At 47.4% G+C, this 26,982-nt stretch overlaps 8 protein-coding genes and 1 pseudogene across 9 annotated transcripts; 4 read left to right on the forward strand and 5 right to left on the reverse strand.

The window, feature by feature from the left end:
- The first annotated feature begins 597 nt into the window (after positions 1 to 597).
- Positions 598 to 708, forward strand: EDB82DRAFT_t34 (annotated as a pseudogene). Its single transcript has one exon. The product of its transcript is annotated as a tRNA-OTHER (tRNA).
- A 326-nt stretch (positions 709 to 1,034) lies between these two features.
- EDB82DRAFT_422544 (uncharacterized protein) lies at positions 1,035 to 1,886 on the forward strand (the record flags this gene model as incomplete). Its single annotated transcript, XM_025731142.2, has 2 exons — positions 1,035 to 1,124; positions 1,176 to 1,886. 2 exons carry the CDS (start codon positions 1,035 to 1,037, stop codon positions 1,884 to 1,886), a joined length of 801 nt encoding a protein of 266 aa, XP_025587507.2.
- Positions 1,887 to 2,176: 290 nt separating this feature from the next.
- Positions 2,177 to 3,340, reverse strand: EDB82DRAFT_421941 (S-adenosyl-L-methionine-dependent methyltransferase; the record flags this gene model as incomplete). Its single annotated transcript, XM_025731131.1, has 3 exons — positions 2,177 to 2,225; positions 2,278 to 2,401; positions 2,461 to 3,340. 3 exons carry the CDS (start codon positions 3,338 to 3,340, stop codon positions 2,177 to 2,179), a joined length of 1,053 nt encoding a protein of 350 aa, XP_025587506.1.
- A 2,435-nt stretch (positions 3,341 to 5,775) lies between these two features.
- EDB82DRAFT_573199 (peptidase C65 Otubain-domain-containing protein) lies at positions 5,776 to 8,347 on the reverse strand (the record flags this gene model as incomplete). The annotated part of the gene is made up of 5 exons (XM_065609933.1): positions 7,488 to 8,347; positions 7,307 to 7,393; positions 7,185 to 7,248; positions 6,630 to 7,003; positions 5,776 to 6,591 (listed from the first exon to the last, which is right to left on the reverse strand). Exons 1-5 carry the CDS (start codon positions 8,076 to 8,078, stop codon positions 5,776 to 5,778), a joined length of 1,932 nt encoding a protein of 643 aa, XP_065466031.1. The 5' UTR covers positions 8,079 to 8,347.
- Positions 8,348 to 12,912: 4,565 nt separating this feature from the next.
- On the reverse strand, positions 12,913 to 16,501 carry EDB82DRAFT_544280 (COP9 signalosome complex subunit 2; the record flags this gene model as incomplete). The annotated part of the gene is made up of 6 exons (XM_065609399.1): positions 12,913 to 14,130; positions 14,176 to 14,375; positions 14,956 to 15,331; positions 15,378 to 15,937; positions 15,987 to 16,100; positions 16,147 to 16,501. 6 exons carry the CDS (start codon positions 16,499 to 16,501, stop codon positions 12,913 to 12,915), a joined length of 2,823 nt encoding a protein of 940 aa, XP_065466032.1.
- Positions 16,502 to 17,855: 1,354 nt separating this feature from the next.
- Positions 17,856 to 19,236, forward strand: EDB82DRAFT_493608 (putative xylanase 1). Its single transcript, XM_025731087.2, has one exon. It carries the CDS (start codon positions 18,201 to 18,203, stop codon positions 19,146 to 19,148), a length of 948 nt encoding a protein of 315 aa, XP_025587502.1. The 5' UTR covers positions 17,856 to 18,200; the 3' UTR covers positions 19,149 to 19,236.
- On the reverse strand, positions 19,237 to 20,628 carry EDB82DRAFT_493609 (uncharacterized protein). Its single transcript, XM_025731076.2, has 3 exons — positions 20,138 to 20,628; positions 19,781 to 20,081; positions 19,237 to 19,715 (listed from the first exon to the last, which is right to left on the reverse strand). The coding sequence occupies exons 1-3, from the start codon at positions 20,477 to 20,479 to the stop codon at positions 19,297 to 19,299; spliced, it is 1,062 nt and encodes a 353-aa protein (XP_025587501.2). The 5' UTR covers positions 20,480 to 20,628; the 3' UTR covers positions 19,237 to 19,296.
- A 132-nt stretch (positions 20,629 to 20,760) lies between these two features.
- Positions 20,761 to 22,463, forward strand: EDB82DRAFT_493611 (Alpha/Beta hydrolase protein). Its single transcript, XM_025731065.2, has one exon. The coding sequence runs from the start codon at positions 20,851 to 20,853 to the stop codon at positions 22,363 to 22,365; it is 1,515 nt and encodes a 504-aa protein (XP_025587500.1). The 5' UTR covers positions 20,761 to 20,850; the 3' UTR covers positions 22,366 to 22,463.
- EDB82DRAFT_493612 (uncharacterized protein) lies at positions 22,464 to 25,738 on the reverse strand. The gene is made up of 2 exons (XM_025731054.2): positions 25,564 to 25,738; positions 22,464 to 25,508 (listed from the first exon to the last, which is right to left on the reverse strand). Exons 1-2 carry the CDS (start codon positions 25,611 to 25,613, stop codon positions 22,778 to 22,780), a joined length of 2,781 nt encoding a protein of 926 aa, XP_025587499.1. The 5' UTR covers positions 25,614 to 25,738; the 3' UTR covers positions 22,464 to 22,777.
- Positions 25,739 to 26,982: the final 1,244 nt, after the last annotated feature.

The following is a 26,982-nucleotide window of genomic DNA, read 5'->3' on the forward strand; positions in this document are numbered from 1 at the left end:
TCTACGTTTACTTTACTCGAATGGAAACGGCCGGCCACTACCCCTTACAAATAGAAGAAGTTCAGTTACTCCAGGGATCATTGAGGGGATACACTCGCCGGATGAGTTGAGAGATTTCTGGTCGCATTCGCCGTTGAACATTGAGTTGGGCAACGGGAGCCCTTCGTCCAAACTGGCTTGGGTCGAGCTACCGCGATCGCCCACCCGATGACTCTTTGATATGGGGTCGAGGCTGTGTTGCTACAGATTGGGGTTGCACTGTTCAGCACTCATCCGTCTAATATTGCTGAACCTGTGGTCATATCATTGCAAGTGCATTGATATCGCATCGCCGCCCTGTGTTTTGAGATTACAGTTCTACCAAGGGTAGCTAACTGTAAAGTTCAGACAAGCCTTCCAACAAAACCTACCCCAAGTTGGTGTAGTAGTCAGCACATCCGAAAGTCACAGGTGGGACGAGTAGTCCATTTGCCCTTCGGGGGGCAGAAGACTCAGGTTCAAATCCCGAACTTAGGGATATTCTTTTTGAAGTTTATCTCTCTGTAGCTATAAGATAGCGATAACATAGTATATCTCCTGATAAACTCCGGACAAGAGCCTGAGTTGGTGTAGTGGTTAGCATATCCAGTGGTACGGGTGGGCAGAGCGTTATAGCAAACCTACTTGCCTTCGGGGGGGAAGACTCTGGTTCAAATCCCGAACTCAGGGAATATCTTTTTTAAATTCATTAATATGTCTTTCTTTGTATAACTGTGCAAAGTGTTGAATTAGTTGTTATTAAATAAATTATGCTTTTGAACTTGCTGTTTGACGACCCCTCGTGACGATACTGCATGTCCCAGGCCTTCCTTTACGTCATCAAACATTGTCTCACAAACATCCTCTCACTCACTCACTCACTCACCCTTTGAACCACCAACTCTAAACTACCTACCTACAAGCAAAAAAGAATGCGACTTATCGCCAACATTTGCAAAAACCCACGCTTTTTACTCACAGCAACTTGTCTTGTCCCATCATCCTTCACACGCACAATGACAACCTCCCTCAAAAGCCAAAACATCCAACTCAACCTCCCCGATGGGTTATCAGAAGATCAATTAAGCTCCTTTAGACCATTCAATGTAATCCACCAACCCTCATTCCATATAAACAACCACTTACGGTATTACTAGAACTGGGTCGACACGTTGTCAAACTCCCTCCGTCTCCAATCCACACCATCTCACCCATTCCACAAGGACCCCTACGCTCTACGCTCAGTAACAATCCAATCCTTCGACCTTTTTGGAAAACGCCTCGGTTTTGTTAAACTCACAGCTACCGTTTCCAACGAGGCAGGCGAAACTCTCCCTGCCGCCGCACTTCTTCGAGGGCCAAGCGTAGCTATGCTCTTCATGCTCATCCCCGACGACGCACCAGAAGAGCGCTACGTCGTACTAACAGTGCAGCCGCGCGTTCCAGCAGGAAGTTTAAGTTTCGTTGAGCTTCCAGCGGGTATGGTTGATGACGCTGGTAGTTTTAAAGGCGCAGCTGCGCAGGAGATACAGGAAGAATTAGGCGTCACGATTCATGAGGATGAACTTACAAATCTAAGTGAACTTACTGGTCCGGAAGAAAATGGTTCGGAGGGTCTTGCGCAGGCCATGTTTCCCAGCGCTGGAGGATGTGATGAGCATATTACTATCTTCAGCTACGAAAAGCGTCTGCCGAGAGACAAGATTCAAGAGTGGAGTGGTAGACTTACAGGGTTGAGGGAGCATGGGGAGAAGATCACGTTAAAGGTCGTGCCGATGAAGGAAGCGTGGAGGGAGGGGGCGAGAGATGCGAAATGTTTGGCTGCGTTGGCTCTTTGGAGGGGATTGAAGGATGATGGTAAGCTGTGATTCTGACTCTGAATGATGAGATCTCAAAAGACATCTTGTAACTGTAGATATCAAGAAACGAGGGTATCTAACTCTGTATCCGCTCAGCGGTTACTACCATGCCACATCTTCCATCCTTAATGATATGCGATCCCGACCCTTCCCTATGTCCCATATTATGTATAGTAATCCCATTCTCACGTATTTGTCCCAAGTCCTCCCTTTTAGCATGGGCGCCGTCAAATGATCCTGAAACTCCGGTATATGCACGCTCCCTTTCTTCCTCTCTCTCTGTGTTTCTGGTGTCTGTATTATATGTGCTTGCCATTGCCCATTCCTTTCCGAGCGGTGACAAATGTTCTGTAAAGCATGTTAGTCAAGCAACTGCCATCCAGGCTATCACGAAACTTACACTTTGGCCAAACTGCGTAGCATGGGATCTTGCATCTCGCCTTTGACACGATCAAGTAAAGTCCTTGTAGCTTTCTCTTCCCAACCTCCCATCCCAAATAATCTCAACGTCCAATTCTCTATTCCTAGTATTCCACATTAGTACACATTCTTTTTCACGTTTCTGACTGACTGTTGGACATACCGCACTCCACCATCTCGGCCAAAGCTTTGCGCTTCTGCTGTGTGACAGGATCACTTCCCCAATTCTGTATAGGAAGCCAATCGACCCGCTCACAAATAACCTCTGCGCCCAATCCCGACAATCTCCCTGGAACTCTCGGTATAGGATCACAATCTATACCAAGCATGTGGCTAATCTCCTCAAAGTTCCTCTCATATTCTATACACGCCGAGCCGATCTCAGGCTTTCTATCCTCTGTGCAAGGCAAGTCTGCTTGTTCGGGATCGACGTCGAAAAAATGCGGTCGAATCTCTGTAACCTCCAACTGACCCCCAGGCTTGAGATGTTCATACGCTTCAGCGAGTAGAGAATTCCAATCGCGAACGCCTCCGCCTGCAAGACTGCGCATGTGGATAAAATCGTAGGTGCGTGCGGGCCAGGGATCCGTAGCGTCGGCGATCTCAAACGTCACGTTTGGCGGGACATCCTCTGGGAGCAAGGCGCTGCTTAGATCGATGCCCAGAATGTTAACCTGCGGGTATCGCTTCGCCATATCGCAAGCCCAAACACCACTTCCAGCGCCAATGTCTAGAATCTCAAAGGGTTCTTGAGGTGTGTACTGCTCGAGAGGGAGCTTCGCATCGACAAGACCGCCGTCGAGACATAATTGGTAGAGCTCGTGCTGAATATTCAAACGATGGGCTTCAGAGGCGTCGTTAGGGGTGAGGAGTTGGCCGGTGCCGTGATATGTGTGTCCGTACTCGTAGATAAGGGGAAGAGCTTCTTCGGATATCGTCGAGTAATTCGAGGTTGTATCGCTAAAGTCTGAGTCTTGTTCGTCTTGGGAAGAAGAGGCATGTTCGACGGGAAGCCGTTTGATGGTATCGTCTTGTTTCGCCATATCGTCGTCCGCTAGGTTCGAGTTTGAGGATGGTGCAGACGTAGAAGAGTCGGTGATTGTATTTCGAGTATCTCGCTTGAATTGGGAGGAGAGATCGACAAGGGGGCACGGCGAACGGACGTAGAGAACAAGCGAGTCTCGTGGCAGTGGAGTCTTTATCGTGTAGTCGTATGTGTATCTGTATATATATACGTGAAGAAGCGAATTGTATCGATATCGAAGAGAGTAATTATTCGGAATCCATGAGGAATTGGGGAAGATGACGAAGAGGAGGGGCGATTAATTATTGACGACGACGACCAAGAGAAACATCCATAGCCAAAAAGAAACCAGAAAGAATAAATAAAAGAGGGAATAAAGAAAAAGAAAAAGGAGAAAAGAGACGACGGAATTAGAATTGGATAAAATGGTCAAGTTACAGTAAACAGCAAGAAAGTGGAGGAAGCTAAAGAACAATGGTAGTAGGGGAAGGAAAATAATAGGCCCCAAGGTTCAAGGTTCAGGGTCCATAGCTGTCGGTTGGTGATGATTAGCAACAAACTTACCTTTACTAGATTAATACCTTAGTAGTCATGTATTGTCAGTCAAAGAATGGAAAGTAAAGCTTCCAAATACTTTGTTCTCCGCCTTTATCTGTCAGCTTCCAACTTGACGTTCCTGTCAAACTAAACAAGCGTGATTCCATTTCATCTGATCTCTATTCTAATCTCTACACTAAAACTAGAGGGTCAGTGCTAAAGGGACCTAATTCCTTCAGCCTATCACTTCCGAATTAATGATAAGATCTACCAACTGTGAACATGATATGATCATGATCACAAGCACGTATACATCAAAGCTGAGACTCAGACTCTTATCAATTCTCTAAGCGAAGTCTCATTTGCAACTGTGATACTACTACTACCTCTACGGAGACTATCTCGAAAGAAACAAACCCTGATCCATGTCCGGCCTCTCTTTTCCGCCCTGTTCCTATGTCATTTTCTTCTTCTTTTCACTGGCTATCCATCTACAACCTCACTATCCATATCTATGTCAATATAATCCACAGTATCTCCTTAAATACCGCGTAATTTTACCTATTCCCCTCTGTTAGCGGATCTATGCTTCCATGTATGACCTCCACAGCTCACGTCACGTCACTAAAAAGGCCGTCTAGTGAGTAACCAAACCCTTGTTCCCCGGGTGGAAACTCTCGTTGTTTTTTTTTTCCTCGTGGCCCCCTTGTTATATTAACCAGCATATCTGTTCTAGACCCTTTTTCGCATTCGCCTCACGAAACATAACAATTCCAAATCTTGATATTCACACTTGAGCGTCATTATATACATACCTCTAACACAAGAGTATATTACTAATTAATCGTTGTCTCTTTAAATCTCCAGCAAAATAAAAACACCAAGACATACACATACTTCATTGTCCAAGGTACCTTGATCATGCACGTCACATCACAATCCTTCCATCACCAAAATACCCATGTCGACATTGCGGCGCAGCGCGCAGCGGAACGGCGCGCAAAACGACGAACCCAAAAAACACCTGGGAAAAAGTCTCGTTTTATGACATGATCTGTCATGTTTTTTCTTATAATTAAATGGCATGCATGAAGCTACACTCTCTCGAGACAAGTAAAATCCTTGGCTCAGACCAAAGTTGCATGCTGGCCACGTTCGAATGCCTGGTGAGAATATTGATTGACATGAGACCAAAAAAAAGTATTGATGCTATTCCACACACTAAAAAAAAGTCCTACAAAAACAAGTAAAGGGACAGAAAATTTGGTAGAAAAAGCAAGCTGACAGGCTAACAACGCCGATGCTATGACACAACTGACAAGGCCAGACATAGCATAATAGCTCGCCTTGTAATGCTGCATTGTCTTTGAAACTGACTCTTTTTGAGCCCACAATCGCCGCCCGTCCCAAAATTTCCCCATGCAATACTGACTGACTTGATTTGGTCCCATCCATTATCAAAAAGTAATTCCCTTCTCATTTCCCTTGTAAAAGAAGAAAGAGAGAAAAAGAAGGCCCTGTAAAAAGAAGTAGAAGAGCCGCTTCGTGGTATCCCACCTCTCATTCATTTCACCGGGTACTCACTTCTCCCTACTATCCCAAAGTAAAATAAAATAAAAACGCGTACAAAACAGACTCGCCGCCATTTCATTATGCCTGATCCATTACCGATGCAGAAGAGAAAAGAAAAAGAGAAAAAAGAAAGAAAAAGACCATCATATGAATGACGCCCGGTTCTCCAAGCTCTGCAAGCAACATGTGCTCTGTACCGGCTGGCTTTTGTCGACTGAACTTCCAGTCTAAATGTTGTCACCTGAATGAAAAGAAAAAGAAGAAAAAAAGGCTATCGTCGAATCGTATCCAGGCTATCAGTTTCTAACAAAAACCGACGCCATCTCGTGAAAACATGTAGTGTAGTTAAAACGTCTCCTTCTTCGGTCTACGTTTACTTCCGACTCTACCATCCGTGTGCTCGTCGTCGGGATTCCATTCTTCGGGGTGAAAGTTGGGATTACAGTAATGCGCTCTGTTCCAAATACTGTTCTTAAACGTATTGGTCGTCACTTGGAATGTTGAATCAGGGAAGCTGTTTTTGCCTTCGTCGTACTCCAATTGAACAGGGCTGAATCGGATGTGATAGTTGGAAGCAGCGGTTCGCAAAGGAAGAGAGTTTTGAGGGCCAGTGGCAGAAACCATGGCTGGACTTGGTGCCATTGCGGAACTGCCGGATATCGAAGCGGGTGGTGTAGGAGGTTGAGGACTCGCCATGATGGGAGGTGGCGGAGGGGGTGCTGCTCGTGGTGTCGGCGTGGGCAAAGGTTCGGGGAAGGACGATATCCAGGGGCTTTGCTGTATAGGCGAAAAGGATTCTGCGGCGCTGGCAGGAGGAGGTGGTGCGAATTGTGCTAGTCCTCCCATAGCAGCAGAACTGCTGAAGCCTGGGATGATGGACAAGGCATCAAAGTTCATAGTGGTGTATTGACCAAGATCGGCTTGATCGGTCGTGATGTTGGTATTGTGCGTAAAGCCACTGACGCGAAGCACCTGGGTGGTCATGGACTTGTACAGAACGTCGTAGTGGCCGGGTCGGTAGAGTAAGTAGATGATGGGGCCCAAGTCGGCCTCGTTCTGCCCGTTAGCTTCTTCGGGCCAGCGATAGTGGTTTACTTCGCTGCCCATGCTGCGGTCGAGCATGGCAACCTCGAGAACAAAACCGGCAGGCTTAAGAAGGATCTGAACGAGTGCAGAGACACCGATCTCTTCAATCTCACGGTTGGGAATGTCGATCTGCTGGGCACAATAGCCCGCCACGCGCCGCTGCCGTCGGTAACAAAAGGTTCAAACGTAGTAGGATCGTTCTTGATAAAGGTTCCGACGAGAAGACGAAGGTAGTAAATCATGCTGTCCGAAGTTCCAGGCTCGTTCCACTTTTCGTGGTTCAACTGATGGGCGTACTGAGGGTTGGAAACATTCTGGGCGACTTCTCTCAAATGATCCAACATCTCCTCTGCCATTTCTTCCCAGTATGGGTAGTTCCCCACGGTGGTCAGCAAAGGATTCATACTCATGAGACGAGCGACCTCGCCCTCGATCTTGGCCTGGTCGCCCGACTCAATGAGCTTCTCGAAATAGCTGAAGCCAATTGCTATTGGAGAGAAATATTAGCGCAAGTTTTGACATGTCACAAGGGCTGCCGAGACATGGACCAGCGCTGCAATGCAAGCCAGGCAAAAACAAAAGCAAGGCAAGCATTGGGGGGTGGTAGAACATGTTTCAAAGCGGCAGAGCAATGTTGAACAAGAAGCGGGGAGTTTGGGCTGACTTACCTCTCCAACCACAGTTGCCGTCGCCCAGGATAGGACGATAGTGAGAGTAGGTCTGGGGGAGGGCCTGGGGGATCATGCGACGTTAGAATCTCAAAAAAGCAACGAGAGGCAAAACAACATACGATTGTCTTTTCAACGTAAACAGGGTCGGCCTTTGCGTACTCGTTGGTAATGACATCGCTGAGGATTTTGTTTCCAACTTTGAGGCCCTGAGAGACAAAAAAAAAAAGGTCAGTGACGAAACATAAAATGACGCGCAAGGTACTGCACAGCTGTGATTTGAGGCTGGGAGTCGCGATTTACCTCTAAAACAGGCTGATAATGACGAGCAGCATCTTGCTGAGCTGCCATGCCGTGCTGGCCTTGATCCTCCATCTTGAGCACCACCTGTGTTGGATATTGCTGCTGCGGTTGGCGGTGTTGGTGTTGAAGGTGATGATTCTGGAGTTGCGCTAAACTTGGAGAGGAAGAAGGGTTTGAGTTTGAGCTTGAAGTTTGCGAAGAGACGGAGGTCGAAGTAGAGTTGGCGTAGGGCAATGAAGCAGAAGGTGCGGCTGAGGAGGAAGAAATTTGATGTTGCCGAGGAGAAATGTGTTGCTGGTGAACAAGATGCTGCTGCGGCTGCGGCTGGGGCGGCTGCTGCTGATGTTGGTTTGGGTGCGAATGTGATTGTTGTTGTGGTTGATGAGTGTGAGATAGCGATTGCGATTGGAGCTGAGAATGCGACGACTGTGATGGCGCTGAAGGGTTGTAATATCCAGTAGTGGCAGTAGCACTATTAGCAGCAGTACCTCCACCTCCAGCAGACACGGGAAAGGCAAAGTCCAAGTTGGAAGCTAGGCCATATGACGCGAAGCTGGAGGAGGTAAAAGGCGTTGGTTGAGGCTGAAACATGCCTCTTGAAAAAGAAAGATGACGAAGAAGAAGTGGAGGAGTAGAAAGTAACAAGGAATGAGTTGAGTAGAGTAGTGATCAAAATCAAGGCAATGGAGTGGTGGGATGGGATGGAACGAGAATGGCAAGAAAATGGTCCCTCTTCTTACTAGGATGGGCTGCCTATCACTGTCTGTCACTCTCTGTGCTATCCGTATATGTCTGTCTCTGTCTCTCTGTTACTGTAGGATGGAGAGAAAGTAGAAATGGGATTGGAAGATGAGACACACAACCCAATGACAAAAGAATGGGAGGATGGCGTTTTTAGGTGAGCTTCCAGGGCAGGCAACGGCGGACGAGCCACCCGTCTGATACTGCTATGCTATCTCACGCTGTAAATGCCCTGTCACGACGGTGGATCAACCAAACGGACACCGACTTCCCCCCTCTCTTGCTCTACTCCCCCTCCCCTTCGGGTGCTGGCCGTGACCATGACTGTGGCCGTTCAGGTCAAACTGTCTCTCCAATGGGGCCCCGGGGGGTCACTGCAGGGATTTATGACAAGGGTTTTCTATGGTCCAGCTGGCAGGGATAGATCAAACTGAATCTCTCTACTGGCACTGGAGACAGCGGGTGTGGCTCCCCGTGGGTAATTTCTAGTGTCGGGGATCATGAGTACACATCTTTTTGCGGGCGTGCTTTTGTTATGCGAGAAGATAATCAACAGCTAAACGGAAGCTGTACCCTACGCGAGAGATTCACAGTGAAAGCAGATAATAGAGGTAATCCTTGATACTGGGGCGGAGTGAGGGGAAGATACCCGCGGGTGAAAAAAGACGGGACGGCGGCGGGGCTTTGCGTGTCTTGTATTTAACTCAACTTGCGGCACGGTTTAATAAACCATACGAAAGACAACCCGAGACGAGATGAGACAAAAAGAAATGATACTACAAGTGTTTGATCGTCAAAAAGAAAGTATGGTTTAAACGCTAAAAAAAGAAAATCCCCGGCAAGTTAATATTGCCCAATGCAACCTGGCAAATGCAGGACGGGAGTAAAAACGACTATCTCGAAAGCTCCGTCTTTTTCAATCAACCACGGATTGGATGGCTAGTGACGGATAAGAATGTGTGGTGACACGAGATGGTTTCGTGCATGTAGTACAGAGTAGAGGAGTATACAAGAGGGGTGTTTTAATCAGTATACTCCTGAATGAATGAATGAATGAATGAAAGCCTGAGATAACAATACAGAAACCAACAATTAGCTCAAATGTCATCAATGTCAGCATTGCATCTTCTAGACCCGAGGCACAGAAAGAGAGGACATGTTCTCGACGCAGTCCATGTGCTAGACAGGGCAAGGTACCACATCCCCCCATCCCCCATCTCCATCCCACCTCGTGGCAGGCACGCTCTCATCTTGGCAAATCTTTTTAATCTTTTGGCTAACGTTAGGCGGAGGAGAACGGGCGTCAGTGATGTGATGATCGCTACAAAGTGGACCAGTTACTCCACAAGCAAAAACAGGGATTGGTCCAAAAGACGTTGGCTGATTGTGCCTTGAAGTTTGTTTAATAGAAAATGACGATCTCCCGTTGAACCATGGACCTGTCACGGATTTACTACTGTCTTTCGATCGATGATGATGAATTGATACCTGCGGCACAGAAAGGAGCTGAGCGGGGGAAAAACATCTACAACAGATACGACATAAGAAGCGGCTGTAGTGGAGGTAGAGCATCAAGATCGATTCGCCAGGGTCCGACGACTAATGGATTAATGGGTGTGGAATGTTTGACTAAGTAAGAAAAGAGGCTAAAATAAATAGACAGACAAAGCACACGGCAGGAAGCAATAGCCAATCGCTAGAGGTAATTACTACGGCAATAACTAATAACTAAAAGGGAATCAAGATCGCGTAAGATGGGTTGTCTGTAAGTTGATACGACCAGGAACGAGAAGCAGGCCATAGCGTCTAGATAGGAGGGTCACAAAGATTGCATAACTCTAGACATATTTCATAAAGCAGTTACTGTTTTATTTATTAATGCACAAGTTTAACTGTAACGTAACCCATCCGACGGTAAAGCATTGCACCGCTTTAGTTTGAGAATACAATTGGTACATCTCCTGTCATCACCTCTAGATTGACATGACTAGTCTAAATCACATCCACAGCGATCTCGTCGATGGAGTTTCCCGCCTACCAAGTGGGGAACTTCTAAAACACATCTAAAGATGCCAAGACGCTGGTCACTTAAACCCGTTGTTCCCCGGGAACCACATCGTGTAGTAGTCAAGGTAACATTTATTCCTCTAGCGAGTTTGTATTGATTGCCGTAGGCAAAGCGAATGATACGATTATTTGAGTCCTTCCTTCGTTTGCTTTAGTTACAGTGTCTGTCAGTACATGTATGTAGATGTTGTACATGTTGTATCTTGTCATTACAGTACCTATCGGAAGACGGCCCGTTGACGGGAACTTGTGGATAAATGCTCCGTAATATTTTAAACTCAAAAAAACAAACAACATACGAGGGATAAAAAAAAAACTCTAAAAAAAAAACCAACCGTTTGAATGCAAGGAACTTGAGTTGTTTTATTTTTACATACTGTACATACATCTTGTGGCAATGAATAAATGGGTAGTGTATGGACCCCTGCTTGTAAACTGTCTTGGCAAGTGAAGAACATGAAGCGGGTGGGTGACTGTCAACTAAACCAAGACAAGACAAGACTTGAGTTATGTTGCAGACAAGACTTTTAGATAGTCATGTCAGGGCCCTTTTATCAATTGATTAATTAATTACCACGCCTTGTCCGTCAAGCCATGTCTTTTACGAAGAAAAGACGCCATCTTAAAAACCGTTACCCCTCTATGAGGGTACAGCAAACAAAAAACGACAGCTTCTAAAGCCTGCTGTGTCACACACCAAAAAGCAATCGATCGATTATTGGGTAGTATGTTTTTCTTCTTGACAACGTGGGAATGTAAACAATTATTCCCTCCTCCCATTACTCCTTGGTATGTACCTACTCTGTATTGCTGCTGTGCTGTGCCGTTTATTCGGCTGACATGTTCCGTTCCCTGCGAGGATCTTTTTTCTTCTTCTTCGTACCTGAATAATATCCCCATCAATCAACCCACCTTGTTTAATGTAGGTATGAGCTGTACAGTAACAATGACGACCCCGGCAATTGCAAAAGCTGAAATGGATCTCGGTATCATATGATAAACGGAACGTTCTTCCGTCAGTCCATTTTATTTAGTCTCAGCTGTCACACACACACACACACAGAATGACAATAAGCCAGCCACGATCTAAGACTACGTACCACACATGCATACGCAGGTAGTCAGGTATTATTTTATATCATTGCGATAATAACAAGTCATAAAATACACGAACGAAGAAAAAGCAAATTCTCTCTTCTGCGCATCATGTCTCATCCAACACCGGGTTCACGGGAATTGTAACACCCTTTATATCTCAACCCTGCGAAAGCAATACTTGGAACACATGCTGTAGTCTTCAATTGCACCTTGGCACACTCTCTCAGCTGTAAATTTACATTCCATAATAAACTACCCGCACTTCTTCCCTTCTACAGCCACTACACAGAATCATTTCATTCATTCATTGTATGCAACACTAACCACCCCCTCGCATCACTTAATCTGCACCTCTCGCAAGGTCATCCCTTGGGGGAAAGAAAAAATATCCGCCACCAACAAACAGTCAAGTCAAAAATGACATGTCAAAGCTCCATCATTCAAAGCCTGGCTACTAATCTATCCGCATGTCAGCCTATTTACCTACAGTAGCATAGCATCAACCAACTAGTCTACCTCTCTGTACGAGTTCACAATACCCTCGTATATCACCTCATAACAGAATTTACACTCTATCTTTGATCGTACACCATATGACGACTTCATTTCCCAGTTTCCATCTAAATAGCTCCCCAATTCTACAACTTCCAACATCTTCGATGCAGCCTCCCGCCAAGATCCAGCATCATACGTTGCCTACCTACATTTGGATCAAGTAGTGCCATGACTATTTCCTCATAGCTGCCGACAGAAAGATCATCATCCCCTTGCTCTTCTCTGTTACACACACACACTCACTCTCAGTAATAATAAAAAAGAACAGGCCAAGGTGTCAGCCGCATTCTGCCCCTCCCCCATGTAATGCCGCTTTACCCCTCGCAGCTCCAAGTCCCGTCTTGTGTAACCCGACGACGTTGCATCAACCATGCCTCTAACCAACGATGATGGCGTCAAAAGGGGGGGGGGGGGGGGGGCAATAGATCAGCGGGTTACAATTTCCAAGAAGTAAATGAATCGCCAGACAGTACAAAATCTGCATCAATGACAACCGGGGGGGAATGACAACGGGGGCAAATCTGCATCGCCAACCAAATACGCTTCTGTATTAGGCATTTCGTACTATATAGTATATCTAGATGGTAAAAATAAAAAAACACATTACTCGTCAGACAGCTAGCTACACGAAGAAAAAAAAGCAGGGGACCAAATCCGAATACGGCGTCACTTCGGTCTTGAGTTCCCTCTTTCTCCTTTACTCTCTCATGCTTTTTTTCCTCTACTTAAAAAAAAAAACAACTGGTTGATGCTGTTACCCGCGATGAACCGTTGCAAAAAGCCTCGTACTATGCGAGATCCCGTCGACGCATGCCCAAACACGGAGGCGCCCGCAGGAGAGAACAGACAGAATCTGCTTCTTTTCTCGATCCAGCAAAAAAGGACAGATTCGACAAACACGGACGGGAAAACGATTTGCGGATACCACCCGGTTGTTGTTTCTGCTTCACTAGTGATACACCCTTCAAGCCCAAGCCGTTGCGGCAGCTGCCTTGCCCTTCTTCCCGCGGTGTTGACCTCCCAGCCTGCTGCCTCCCTTTCCAAGTGGCATACCTGAAACGTCTATGTTTTGTTCATCTACAACTGAATTCTCAATATTGCGGAACCCGTCGCCGTCTCTAAAAACAGCACCAAATAGTTCAGAAATAGAAGTCGTGAGTCCTTGGAGAGCAGCGATGCGCTCGGCATCTGCATCAGATGTAATCTCCAAGAGTCCCTCTTGCTGATTGATTCGACCGTTGATCTTGCCACAGATGATGAGGAAACCGAGAATGTCTTGGACCTCGGGTTCGGAAATCTTGAGCTGCTTGGCGATCCACGACAGCTTCATGCGGGTGTAGGGTGCAATAAGTTTGACCACGCCCTTGGTTCGCATGTTTCGCGTGACTTCATCAATGTTTTCGGCGATAAACGAGTCGTCTAAAATGTCCTGGTTACGCTGCAGGACTTTTTCGTACATGTGAACATCATCCCGTTGATAAGCGTCTACCAAGTCCGTCATGGCGGAAATTCGAGGGTCTGTCTTATAAGGTTTGGTCTCTTGGGAGTCGAATGGGTTGATGTCGGACTTCATGAGCATGGTGGTCAACAAGAGGTATTTCAGAACCTGAATTCGCTGTAGAGAACCGGCTTCGTCGTAGTTTCGGAATGATTCGAAAAAGTCGCTTTGGGCTTCTTTCCAGTTCTCTTCGCTCATGTGCATCTTTCCACCGCACTCTCGAATGATACCCATGATTCGAGGATGTGGCACGGCAGATTTGACCTTGAGGGCGCGCTGGTACAGAGCCTTCAGCTGTTTGTTATTCTTGGTCTCGGCGAACATCTGGATCTCGAGGGCGTAGATCTCGAGCGAGTATGTACCCTTGCTGGGATCGTCGGTACCGTCTTCTCGTTGGCAGGTCTTGTGTAGTTCTCGAAGTTTCTTGGAGACGGCCGTGTACTCCTTTCGGTCTAGGAGTAGCTTCGCTAGCTTAATGTTGGTCTTGAGCCATAGTCGCTCGTTGTTTGTGCTCTGAAAGCTCTGTAGTGTAAGGGAATAGAATTGTTCCATGCACTTGACAGCCTCGGGACCGTCTGCGCCCTTCTCGATGTAGTCGAGCATGTTGTTGATGGACTTTTCGGAATAGTTCCGCGTAACGGCCGACTTGACGTATGTGAGGAGTTCGGCGTAGTGTTCAGCAGCCTACTCTGTCAGCTTGATTCCCGCGCAAAGTGTTGGACGACCAACCTTGTCATATTGTCCCAGCTTAAACTCAAGTTTTATGGCCTGCTTTATACCTTTAAAGCCCCATTCTCCCTTCTCGTCTTCGAGTGGCGGAATGCCTAGGAATTCGGAGATCGCATCTTCTGGGTCGGACAGCTTGAGCTGCTTGGCGTTGTAGTACTTGTTCTCGATATCGACGTCGCCGGTATCTTCGTCGTCGTCTTCTTCGTACTCGAAATCGTACCTATCGCAATCAGTACGGGTGCTGTGCTTGGACTGGGGTTGCGTACTGCTCCTCATCGGATTCTTGCATAAAATCCTCGTCGTCCGACATGGTGAATAGAGTGTGATCAAGGTATTAAAAAGTGAGCGCTTGGTATTTCGCGATACAGTAGGGACGGCGAGACTAGAAGGAGGGCGGAACAAAGGAGGTGGACTGGATTGAATGTTTAATGAATGATGATTGTTGGTTAGAGGTTCCAGAAGCTGATGTGGAGCAGGCAGCCGCGGGGCTTATCGATAAGAGAGCTAACAGCGGAAGTCGAATCAGTGATAAAGCACAAAGATGCATCTACAACTCACTCATTGCTAAATTAATTAAACTTATTTATATAATATCAGAGTATAATGTCTAGAGATGGAAATTTCATATCTATAGGCGAAAAGGCTTAACTCAGCCAGCATGAGCTTGAGCAATGCCAGACGAAGGAAGCCTCACAGCAAAAAGCATAATAGTTGTCATCACAGCCAACATACCAGTAACAACAAATGGCAATCCCATCCAAGAATCACCCAATTCAATACCCTTGGCCAAGAGCCAGCTCATAGCCGGCGCAGTCATACCCATCAACACTTCAACAACTGAAACAGTAGTGTTTAGTGTGGCAATAGTATGCGGTTCAACTAGAGCGTTGAGCAGGGCTCTGCTGAGAGCGACAAACGAATTGCCGACACTGGTTGTTATGAGGGAAATGATGAAAAGCCATGGACTTCCAGCTACGCCCATCAAGAGTAACCCGACTGTCATGATTGCGATGGAAACACGGGCAAGTAGGAGATCTCGTGCAATAGGACGTGACTTGTAGCGATGAGACTTGTTGAGAGAATCGGATGTGACTGGTAAGATGATGAGGTAGCACACCACTGTAGCAATGATGCCGATCGTCGATATGTATGTAGCCTATCCCAGTTAGTGGTTTACATCAGAGAATTCGCAAGTGGCTTACCTTTGACCATGACCAGTCAAATCGCTTCGACATGTACTGCAGCATCACTCCCGTAAGTGTGATCCTCGTCGGAACAAACAAAGCAACAGAAAACATGAGCATCATGATACTCTTTGAAGCAAAGATGAACCTCCAGACATGCTGCATATCGTTCTTGATGCTGAACCAAGCCTGCTTTAGCACGCCATTCTTGCTCAGAGGGACACCGCCAGCCTGGTCGTTCTCATCATGTCTCTCATCATCATCCTTGCGTCTCAAGTGCATCGTCTCGGGGATGAGAAGAATGCACAGCGTTCCAAAGACCATGAAGCCAAAGCCAATCCACATGGATAGCCAAGGGTCGTACTCCATCAACCATGCGGATATGGGGTTGAAGATGACGTTAAAGACGAGGACTAGGGCGACCAGACGAAAGAACATGTCTGTTCGTTCAGCGACGGGGACAACGTCTGCTACGATGGTGTAAACCATTGCAACAGCCATTTGACCTCCGCCACCAATGAGAAAGAAGACGCTGTCGCCTAGAATAGCCCATATGGAAAAGATGTCTGGAAAGAGTACTAAAGTCCTGTCAGCGCATATCATAAGTCGCGATAAGTGTCTACTCACAAACCATCAAGAGCCAGCAGGTAGAAAGACAACATCCAAGCATGGCCAAGAACAAAACAAGTCGTCTTCCATACTTATCAGCAACAATACCATACGGAAACTGCGTCAAGATTGCTACAAATGTAAGCCGAGGTTCATCAGGAGGGATGTCTTAACTTACGAACTCCCATCTCAAATGCCTGAGCCCAACCCTGAACCATAGCCAGAGTCTTTTGCACGGGACTATCCTTGCAGCGTTGGTCCTCTATCCAATAAGATTTAATAGCATGGTCTGGATAATGCTGGCGACAAATAATATCCTCAATAATCTTTTTGGTAGGTGGATTCATGATGAATTGGCTGACTTCTACCATGAGCAATGCCAACATGCACATCCCCAAAGCGCGTCGTCTAAATGCTTTTGATGGTCCATCTTGCTGAGGAGAAGTATTCTGTAAAAGGGGTGATTCTTCTGATGCGACTTGAGTCTCGGGATCTATGTCGACATTGTCGTCTGGCTTAATTCGCGTCGCCATGGTAAAGTAAGTAAAAACGCGTAGGAAATGAATGTTGTCGCGATAATTAAAGATCGCGAGTTGAAACAACTATATTATATCATTATAATGACAGGAATTATGACGATGATGATGGATGAAAAGAACAGACGCAATCAAGCGTCGTCTTCTGGTTGTTGTCCTGGAACTTTTGCGACAAATCTTTGGAAGCGGATTGGTCGAGAACGCGGTGACGTCTCGAAATGCCTGTATTTCTTGCTTTTGCTTACGGGACGATTACTCCGCCTTATCTTTTAGTTTTGGTCATATTATGCCAGACACGCAAGCAACACCACGTACTGCTGACGAAGAATAGATCTCTATCGAATAGAACTTGACTTTTATGTTTAAGCTTCTTGACTTGTTGAGCCTGTCAAGTTGATGGCGACGTATGCTTATCCTCTTTTCCCCAGATCTCACCAACACTAGACACGCTACTCTAGTTAGTGTGTGGATATGACATTCAACTCTTCTACAAGATTGAAGCTTGAATCGGCGATCCATATAATAAACTAAAAAATTACCGTTATTCTCGGACCGGACCGGAGTCTTGGAGATACCGGATCGGGCCCGACTCGGCCGGTTCATTTACTTGGTAGGACTTGGACAGTTACACACACAATATTTGGAGTGATCCCATTTAGAGAATGACGTAGAGACAAGACATGCTGTTTAGGGATTGCGTCAAAACATCGACTACAGAGAAATGGAGGCTAACCTTTTCGGACAGTGTTATGGTATTGGAAGCAGGTTCAAAAATGATAGACAAGCTCATCAAGAGGACGATGCAATCATTTCATCCCGGACACCATTTAAGCAAAAAATATCGGGGATAACAGTAGTCGCAGAGACCAGAAGACTTGACACAAAGGTTCTTGGATAGTACAGACGTCCAGTCTTGATCTCCTTTCCTCTCAAGCATCGCAAAGTCCAGGCATTCAAGCCTACCGTCCCAGCAAGAGTGATTGTGAACACTGGCCCTTTCGAGCTATCACTACTCGACCGACTGGAAATCTTTACCCAGACCGTTCCTGCACATGTGATGTGGCTGTTCCTCTACAAATGCTTGGCGTTGCAGTATTCAATTGATCTCCAGTAATCTTCTCAACATAGAGTCATGAAAATATATTTGGCATCATGAATGGAGCCCTGGGCTAAAAGATCGAGTCTGGCATAGTGGCTCTTTACCGCTAGCACAGCCCCAAGGAGCAGCACCTTGGCAAGACATGGATTTAATTCCTACAGACCACCTAGATTCTTGAACAAAGTGCCTTGCAGGGCTGATGAGCCAAGCAGAACTGCTACAAAGAACAATGCCAAGCTCCGTCACCGTTACATTCAGGAGTAAATCGGCCGCCCAACTATAAGCTCGTGGGTCCGCCGCCATGAGTTTAATTTCCTGCCGCGACAAGGTATCGGATCCCTCGAGCCTGATCACACCTATGGCGTCGAGTTTTGCGCGGCAGGAATTCATTTTATTTTGTCTGTGTTATGGGACTTTGGTGCTGAACCTTGGAATTAACGTATATGGGTCAATCGGATCAGAGGACTCCATACTCTGGAGTCGTATTCTACAGGGGAGCAATGGCGAGGAAAGAAGATCATGGACATATATAAAGTTAACTGATGGTCCATTTGAGAATAACTTCACTCACCATCAACTCACGCATCAATCTTCATCATGCCTTCCAACAAGTCCATCCTCGCATCTCTCCTCGCGATCGCCCCTTTGGCAATCGCCCAAGACCCAGCATGTGATTGCTACATGACAGAGGGCCAATACTACAAAGACCACAGTTTCTTTGACTTTCGCTCTCTATCCCAACACGCCGGTGTTCCTCCCCTGATCGACAGCATCCAGGGCAACGCCGAAGCTGGTTTCACGTCAGACTTCTTCAACTGGGGATCCGACTTCTCCAAGACATGGGGTGCTCAGAAGTGGAACAATGGCAACAAAGACTTCCCCATGCAAAACACATACAACAACCTCTACATTGAGGAGAACAACGATCAATCTCCTGCTAGTGATACTTGGTTGACCATGCGAACGGCTCGTCACAATGGATTCCAGACTGCATCCGAGTTTGAGAGCATGGTTAAGCATCAGTATGTTTCTCTGCGCATGTACGCTCGTACAAAGGGTTCTCCTGGTGCTTGCACAGCCATGTTCACATACCTCGCCGGCGAAGACCTTGCGTCTGTACAAGAAGCCGATATCGAGGTCCTCACCAAAGATCCTCCCAATGTTATCCACTACACCAACCAGCCCTCCTACACCGAAGCAGGCGGCGAGGTTGAAGGCGCTCACCTCGGCGCTGCCCTCCCTGAGGGTATTACTTGGTCTACTTGGGCCAAGCACACTCTTGATTGGACCCCTGATACTACTATCTGGAGAGTCAACGACAAGGAGCTCTGGCGCAACTCTTTCCAGGTGCCTCGTGATCCTGCGACGCTTAGCTTCAATGCTTGGAGCAATGGCGATACCTGGACTGGTACTATTCCCGAGGGTGGTGCTGCTTACCAGCAGATCCAGTGGATTGAGCTTTTGAGTGGACGCACTGATGGTGCTACTTGCTCGAGTGTTTGCAGTGTTGACCAGGGTGAGCCTGGTAAGGCTGTGCAGGTTTAGAGAACTGCATGCTTACTTTACTGGTGATGCTCGGTCAACGTTTTACGTATATATTTAGACACACAATTATTAGACATGATATACTCATTATCCTCTCATTAATGAAGCAAGTAACTCAAGTAATAATGTAGTCCATCCTTCACATCCCTTAAACAGCCCAGTAGACGTCAATCTTGATCGACTCAACAAAATTCACCCACGCCGAGAATCTCGCCTTGGCCCATACAGTAATCACATCTCCCATCTTCAAGTCCCTTACAAACGATCCATCAGCCGTGTCTCGACCTCTACCCGTCTCCTTTCTCATCTCCTCCGCAGCGTCAGACTCGGGCTTGATGTCGTCTTGCCATGTCCACGTCACCACATGATCCTGCCACGTACGGTGAGCTGTCTTGTTGTGCTGGATGACCCATTTGTCTTGGGGTTGCAAGGGATGCGAGTAGCCCATTTTTTCCTTCGAAATTGGTTCAATTTCAGGGTAGATAGGACGGAGAGCGCAGACGGGGAGAGGTACGGCTTCTGAGGTGTTGGACTTGTACCGGACGTCGTATGTGCACAATGGATCACCTAGAGATATTAGCATGGGAGCGCAGATAGTAAACACGAGAGGCCTTCAAATCTGTTTGGCTTACATGTCTGCTCGGCATCAAACTTCTCCAAACCAGCTTCAAACCACGTCCAAGACCCATTATACGTCTTTCGATTCTCCGGCTCACTACACCATCCCTGATCATGACTGCGAATGGTAAACACCACCTTTCTCACAGGATACTGCAACTTTGGCGTAGGATAATTCGCCAATCCGACAAAATAGGGCTTCCCATGCTCCTTCTCCAACTTTTGAGGCTTCGCTTCAGTCATGTCATACGCCAGGATCTCAGCGAGCGCTTGTCTGCCTTGAAGACCAGTTAGACCCACAGGGTAAGACCGAAGCTAAAGATGGTGTTAGTCTGGACAGATGCTGATCCCTCAAGGCTGACAATACATACAACAAATTTGTTCTGAGTAGGACTTCCACCGTTGACAGTCAGAGGATTCTGATGTTGAAGTTTAAAGTCAACTTCATTGCTTGAATGAGCCCAGTACTCTGCGAAATCGAGGATAATATCGACAACATCTGGAGGTAGCTTCTTTCCCTTTGAGAGCATGATTCGTGCAATGACTATGTCGACGGGAGTAATCTCATCTTCTAGAACTTCTGGTTCTTTTCCCTTGTCGTCTGATCTGTCGGTTGATGGGAGCATACTTTGTAGTCCCTCGATCACATTCTGGGGGATACTTTGAGCCATGGTGATGTAGGCGATGATGAATCCGAGAATATATTCCAGCATGAATTCTTAGGAGTAAAGTAAAATAGAGTAAAGAAGAAAATATTTCTGCCAATGACTTAATAAAAAGAAAAAAGGTGACGCGTTTAAGCTTGATTCACAAAAAGGCAACAGCTTCACACCCATTCACAGCCACAGTTCGTCAAGCTACGTCAATGTACCACGTGCTATCTTATCTCCTGCCCAAGCTCGAGGGGCGACTTCTTATCTTATCGCACGTGCAATGGCATCATCCGGCGTACATCCCCGTTCTCCGTCCGGTCCCCCGCGCATCGGAGGGTCCCATTGCAACTAAAAACGTCCGATTACCTATCCTCGATTACAAACAAGATGCGGTTCAAGACATTCTTTCTTTTACATATTCAATTCCCACCATGATGAGGTCTTCGCGATCTCTCGCTGCGTCAACTCGCCAGCTAAGATCTGCCTTTAAAATCCAACCTCATACTCTCCCAAAACCATCATGTCTTGTTCTCGGAACTCGCAAGCTTCACTGCTCTACGATCCGGAAGTCGGGCGTGGCTTCTAACCCAGCCATGTCCTTCCCCTGCCTTGATGCCCTAGAATCACGCTCTGCGAAACTCACAGACGACGATACCGAACCCTCTTATACATCCGGCGCGACTCTAAATTACCACCACAAGGAACCCTTTCTTCTCGACTGGGGTGGTATTCTACCAGAGTTCAACATCGCTTACGAGACGTGGGGTGAGCTCAACGCCGACAAGTCCAACGCTATTCTATTACACACCGGCCTATCCGCCTCGTCGCATGCGCATTCTACAGAAACAAACCCCAAGCCAGGATGGTGGGAAAAGTTCATTGGACCTGGTGGTCCTCTTGATACGAACAAGTACCACGTTATCTGCACAAATGTCATCGGCGGTTGCAATGGTTCTACAGGACCCAGTAGCGTCGATCCTGGAAATGGTGAGCGCTACGCAACTAGGTTTCCCATCTTGACGATGGACGACATGGTTCGCGCGCAGTTCAAGCTTCTTGACCATCTCGGTATTGACAAGCTTTACGCCTCTGTCGGTTCCTCCATGGGCGGCATGCAATCCCTTGCCGCAGGAGTCCAATCCCCCTCTCGCGTCGGTCGCATCGTTTCCATTAGTGGATGCGCACGCTCCCATCCTTACAGTATCGCCATGCGCCATACCCAACGACAAGTCCTCATGATGGATCCCAACTGGAACCGTGGTTTCTACTACGGCAAGGTTCCTCCCCACGCAGGAATGAAGCTCGCCCGAGAAATCGCAACAGTCACATATCGCTCCGGACCAGAGTGGGAGCAGCGTTTTGGCCGTCGTCGTGCGGACTCTAGTAAACCACCCGCTCTATGTCCCGATTTTCTCATCGAGACGTACCTCGACCACGCTGGTGAAAAGTGGTGTCTAAACTACGATCCCAACAGTCTTTTGTACGTTAGCAAAGCGATGGATCTTTTTGATCTGGGTATTGAACATCAGCGCGCAACACACGCCCGTCGTCAAGACCGCGAGAAGAAACTTGCTTCAGGTGAAACTTCTCCGCTATCCTCCGACGCAGCCTGCAGTCTCACCCTTCCCAACAAGCCTTATGAGGAACAGCCTGGATCTCACCCTGATCCCTCAGACCCCAACGTTGTACCTGGCTCGCGACCACCTGAGGATCTAATCCATGGACTCACCCCACTACGTGACACTCCCACATTGGTGATGGGTGTCGCAAGTGATATCCTTTTTCCTGCATGGCAGCAGCGTGAGGTAGCTGAGGCCATTCGTTTGGCTGGTAATCGAAACGTGACACATGTTGAGTTGAGTGAGGAGATGAGTATGTTTGGACATGATACATTCTTGTTGGATCTCAAGTACATTGGCAACAACCTGCGCATGTTCCTTGGTTAGTCAACGTATCTAGAATGTTGTAAAAAATCGGCGATATCGGGTCTTCTGTACTATACAATCACATAATGAAATTCACTATACGCATCACTTTGTATATACTGTCAATAACAATCTTGTGAAACCAGGCTCAAGGCCCTGGATATCTATTCCTTAGACATTAACCACTAATCATGTCCCGATGATTATGAATATATATTTACATAAGAAGAGAAGAAAATAGGGGACGGGGTATGTGATGATCTATAAGCGAAAGACACGCCAATATGCAAAAGAGAGAAAAAAAATATAGTCAAAGAAATGGTGTGATAAGTGATTGACAGTACGCAAGAAAAAGTCATGAGGCGTCTAGCCTCTTTTTAAAAACCCAACAGACGCTCCAGTGTAATGAGATTCCAAGAAACAAATAACCCAATTAAATAAATCCAGGGTTGTTTGCATCAACCACAGGGTTCGGAGTTTTGACCTTTACAGGCTCTGCAGAGAGTGGCACCGGGACTGTGATGGGGTTTGGTCGAGGGGGAGCTCTCTTGGCCTCGACGCGAGTCCTGCTGCGATCTCTGTCTCTGGGCTGCACAAAGTCTGCCATGACGGGTGAGATCAGCGGCCTGCCTCCTTGACTAGGCTCGGGTCGATCGTATGGTCCTTCAATGTCAAACATCCGTGCGAAATTCTCACTCGAGTTGGAAATTGACTTTTGCAATGAAGGAAACGAAGGCGATGGTAGACTTGGTGAGGTATCAGAGATGGGTGAAGAGGCATATTGGGCGAGGCGTGGACTCAAGGAGGAGTCAGTAGCTTGTGTAGGAGAACGAGCGAACTGAGCTCGGAAGGGTGAGAGAGCAGCTGGAATGGCAGACTTGTGTGCTTCAGCTCGATCAAAATCGTTCCAGTTGGGGGTACTTGGCGCTTCGAAAGAGTCCGGAGCTACTGGTGATTCATTCCTGGGTGGAGGATACACGGGAGGCTGGCGACGCTGCTTCCTTGGCTCAAGACCGAAGCTCCCAGGGCTTTGAGGCTCAGGCTGTTGAGGTCTACGTCCTCGTGGCAGGCCTTTCTGGATAGGGAATTCACCTTCCATAGGACTCTGTTGCAGGAATGGGCTGGTTGCTCTGGGCGGCTGGGGAGTCTGCTGTAGGAACGGACTGGCCGTTCGTGGTGGCTGAGGGCTGTATGCACGGAAGGGACTCGCTGCTCGAGAAGGCTCAGAAGCCTGTTGGAGGAACGGGCTTGCTGTCCTGGGTGGCTCAGGAATACGTGCAGCGCGAACGAAACCACTATCATCAAAACCAGGTCCAACAGCACTCCTTGGCCCAGATCCAATAAGAGGAATGGTTGCCGAGCGCTCAGTAAGAGGAGCAGGAACTCGAACAGGTCGACCAAGTTTTGGCTCAGAGTCGGTTCGTGGACGGAGACCGCGAGGAGGAGGCTGGAGAGGTATATTCATAAAGCCTGGGTCGGGGCTCGCAAGTGTGTCGGGTGTTGCGCTCCTAGAGGCAATGTCGGGAGTGTTACTTCTGCTGTTACCTCTACTATTGCCAGGGTTCAATCGAGGTGGCGGCACAGGGGGAAGAGGAGAAGAAGGCGACCGGTATGGCGAAGGTAAAGGTTTCGTAGGCGGAGAAGAGTTCGGAGGCTGGTATGCCTTGTACTGCTTAGGTGGAAATTGAGGCGAAGGTAGGACCGACTGTTGGAATCCTCGTGGAGGAGACCGAGGGAACTCAAAATCATGTAGTGGCGGCGAAACTTCGCGACCTGGGAAGGAAGCCAGAATAGGAGACGGCCCAGGTGAGTTTTGTTGAGGTGGTTGCGAAAGCGGCGAAGGCATGGGAGAGCGCGAGGGCGAAACAGGTCGCATAGCTTGTAGGGGCTCTGACAGTTGACCAGGTTGAAGGATCTTGGGGGCTTGATGAATTGGCTTGGACTGCTGAGAAGGTTGGGGCGTCTGGATACGGGGAACCTCCTCTGCTGCTGCTGACGCCAGTGAAGATACCAAAGACAAAGGTGACATGGCATCGCTGGCTGTTCGGGTTCGGGTCAAAGCCGTATCAAGCATGCTTAGACTGGGACTCGACTGCATAGTTCTGAGAGGGCTCGCAGTTCTTGCGCTTCCAAGAGGACTGGCTGTCCGAGTATTTGCCAACAGGGGCTTGACATTCGTATCGATCGGGCTCACTCTGCCCTCGCTGGCTGTGTCGATGCTCTTGCCTCCAATGCTACCCTTCCTAACAGTATCACCAAAGTCGAACCCAGCAAAGTTTCCAGCGAGACCTTCAGCCATGGGCTTAGGACTATCACGAGGGTCCGTCTCCATGGTAAAGCTGGATTTTCTAGGCATGTGAAATGTGAATGTGTCGCGCTTAGCTGAGACATTACGTATCACAGGAGACTCCCAGGTATCCTCGCTACGAGCAACCGAGACAGCTGGGCTGGGAAGAGACATAGGACCTGCAGCGCTAGGCTTCTGGAGAGTGGGTGCGGCGGGAACGTTCTGACGGCTGCTCGAAGGTCGATTGTCGGGAGAAAAGGATCGCTCAGCGTTGACGATGGAAGGCGGAGGAGATGGACATCCATTGTTGGCAGTGGGAATGGGACTCCTAGCCCTAACTTCCTTGATTTCGGTTCCGAGATTAAATTCGAACTGTTCAGGGTGACTTCCGAGATCGTCGTGGGGCGTTGAGGGTATACTGCTGACAGAATCCTTTCCAAAGTGAATATTAAACGGGTTCGGTGGCTCTCTTGTTGATACAGCTGTTCCAGGACGTGTAGGTGTACCGGGTCTGTTACCATCTGCGTTTACAGAGCTAGGCGCAACAAGACTTGTCGAACTTCCATTGCCAAAGCGTGTGTTGAGCTGCATATCCGAGGAGTGGAATCTTGGGTTTCCCATTCCTGGTGCTCGCGGGGCACCGAGATCAACCATGGAAGAAGCGCCTCCTGCGCTGTTCATATAGGGCACGCGGGTCGGGGGTTCGAGTTGAGAGTGTGATGTACCAGGACGAGCGAGATTTGGACGGGAGAAGTTGCTCTGTCGTTTGATCTCCCTTGCGGTGATTGTGGTGATGGTTTCGTATCCACTATCATTGCTGTTGTATGTGACATTGTGATGTAAATGTTGTATTTGCTTTGTCGCTAACTTTTTGTCCCTGCGAGATTGATTGTAAGCATCTCCTTGTCACAGAGTGAGGGTCAGTCGCTTACTGTGACTTTTTCCTGTCGCCTCCCAGTCTGAGGCCAAAGAAGGACACCATCTCGAATATGAAGAGAGTGGAGAGAAAACGAGATGATGACCTGTTGAATGTATCATGAGCAAGTGACCATAGAGAAAGATGATGTAAGGTTGAGTCTAGGTTCTCTTTCTTTGCATATTTCTAGAAGACCAAAGGCCGTTGCCCAGAAGGACCGGAGTGGACTTACCGTAAAGTAGTACTAATGACCTAGGGGTCCCGCTCAACGGGGGGGGGTTAATAGGGAAGCGAAGGTATGGAAGAAGAATAGCCTAGGGATAGCGCACAGGCGTAAAAGTACCAAGTGGGTTAATTTAAAGGAATCTCAGTCCAATTTTAGACTGATCAAAATGACGAAAGACAAAAACGATTCAACTGATGTTCATCACAGTTTGAATTGAATCTCTCACTTTAGAAAAGAAAAAGAATTCGTTAGAAAGGGGCCGTATAAAGCGTTAGAGATCGTTGTTGATGTGGTGTGGCTTAGGATTGGACAGTTTGAATCCTTAGTTTGCTGCAAGCTTAAGAGCTAAGAAAACGCAATGCAGGTACAAAGAGACAAGCTCAGGGGCTCGACTTTTTCTTGTCCAATCTGTTGTCGCGGGGTGGTTTTTTTTTTGCGTTGTCTTCCTCTTTTTGATGGAGTTCGCCTTAAGGAAATAGGGGAAAGCCAAGAATAGACAAGACTTGCACTATTTTTTAGAAAGAGAGAAAAAAGAGGAGAATAAAAGAGACACGAAACTGTATGATCAACAAAAGGTAAGAGAAAGAGAGAGAGCTAAACTGATCGTCGAGGCTGAAAGGAGTGGAATTGAGGGGACTGCGCCTCAGATACTGAGCAACAAAAGGAGTGTAATGACGGACGAGAGGATATGATGCAGGTAAGGAAAGATACCCGAGACATACAAAGAAAGGAACGGCAGAAAGACAAAGACAAAAGACACGGCAAGGCGACACAGACAAGACGTGCCAATGTCGATCCCTAATGAAACAGCGTCACATTCCCCTTAGTCGCGCGCCAATTCAGTACATGCATTACGATGCAAAATACTAGACTAGACTTGGAACTGATGGGAATTATGGATCATCAACCATGGAATTCGGTTCCCAGCCCAAAAAGATCGAGATGTTGATTGCGCCAATCTATTAATTAGAGTAGATAGATAACCCACGTTGCCGTACATTATATTTAGAATTCCCTCATTAAATAAGATCTAATCATTTCATCTACTCTAGCGAATATTATCCAACTCAAACTCTCACCTGAGTATCTAGGTGGCGTTCCCTCTTGTCATCTCAGGGGTCCTTGTTCAAAGTCTACAAGGGTGTCTTTTCTCCTCTTAGGGGTACCCAATAACGATCGTCATACAGTCTTTCCGAAAAAGATCTTTTT

Source organism: Fusarium venenatum (assembly GCF_020744135.1).
Source record: "Fusarium venenatum strain MPI-CAGE-CH-0201 chromosome Unknown EDB82scaffold_1, whole genome shotgun sequence".
NCBI lineage: Eukaryota > Fungi > Ascomycota > Sordariomycetes > Hypocreales > Nectriaceae > Fusarium > Fusarium venenatum.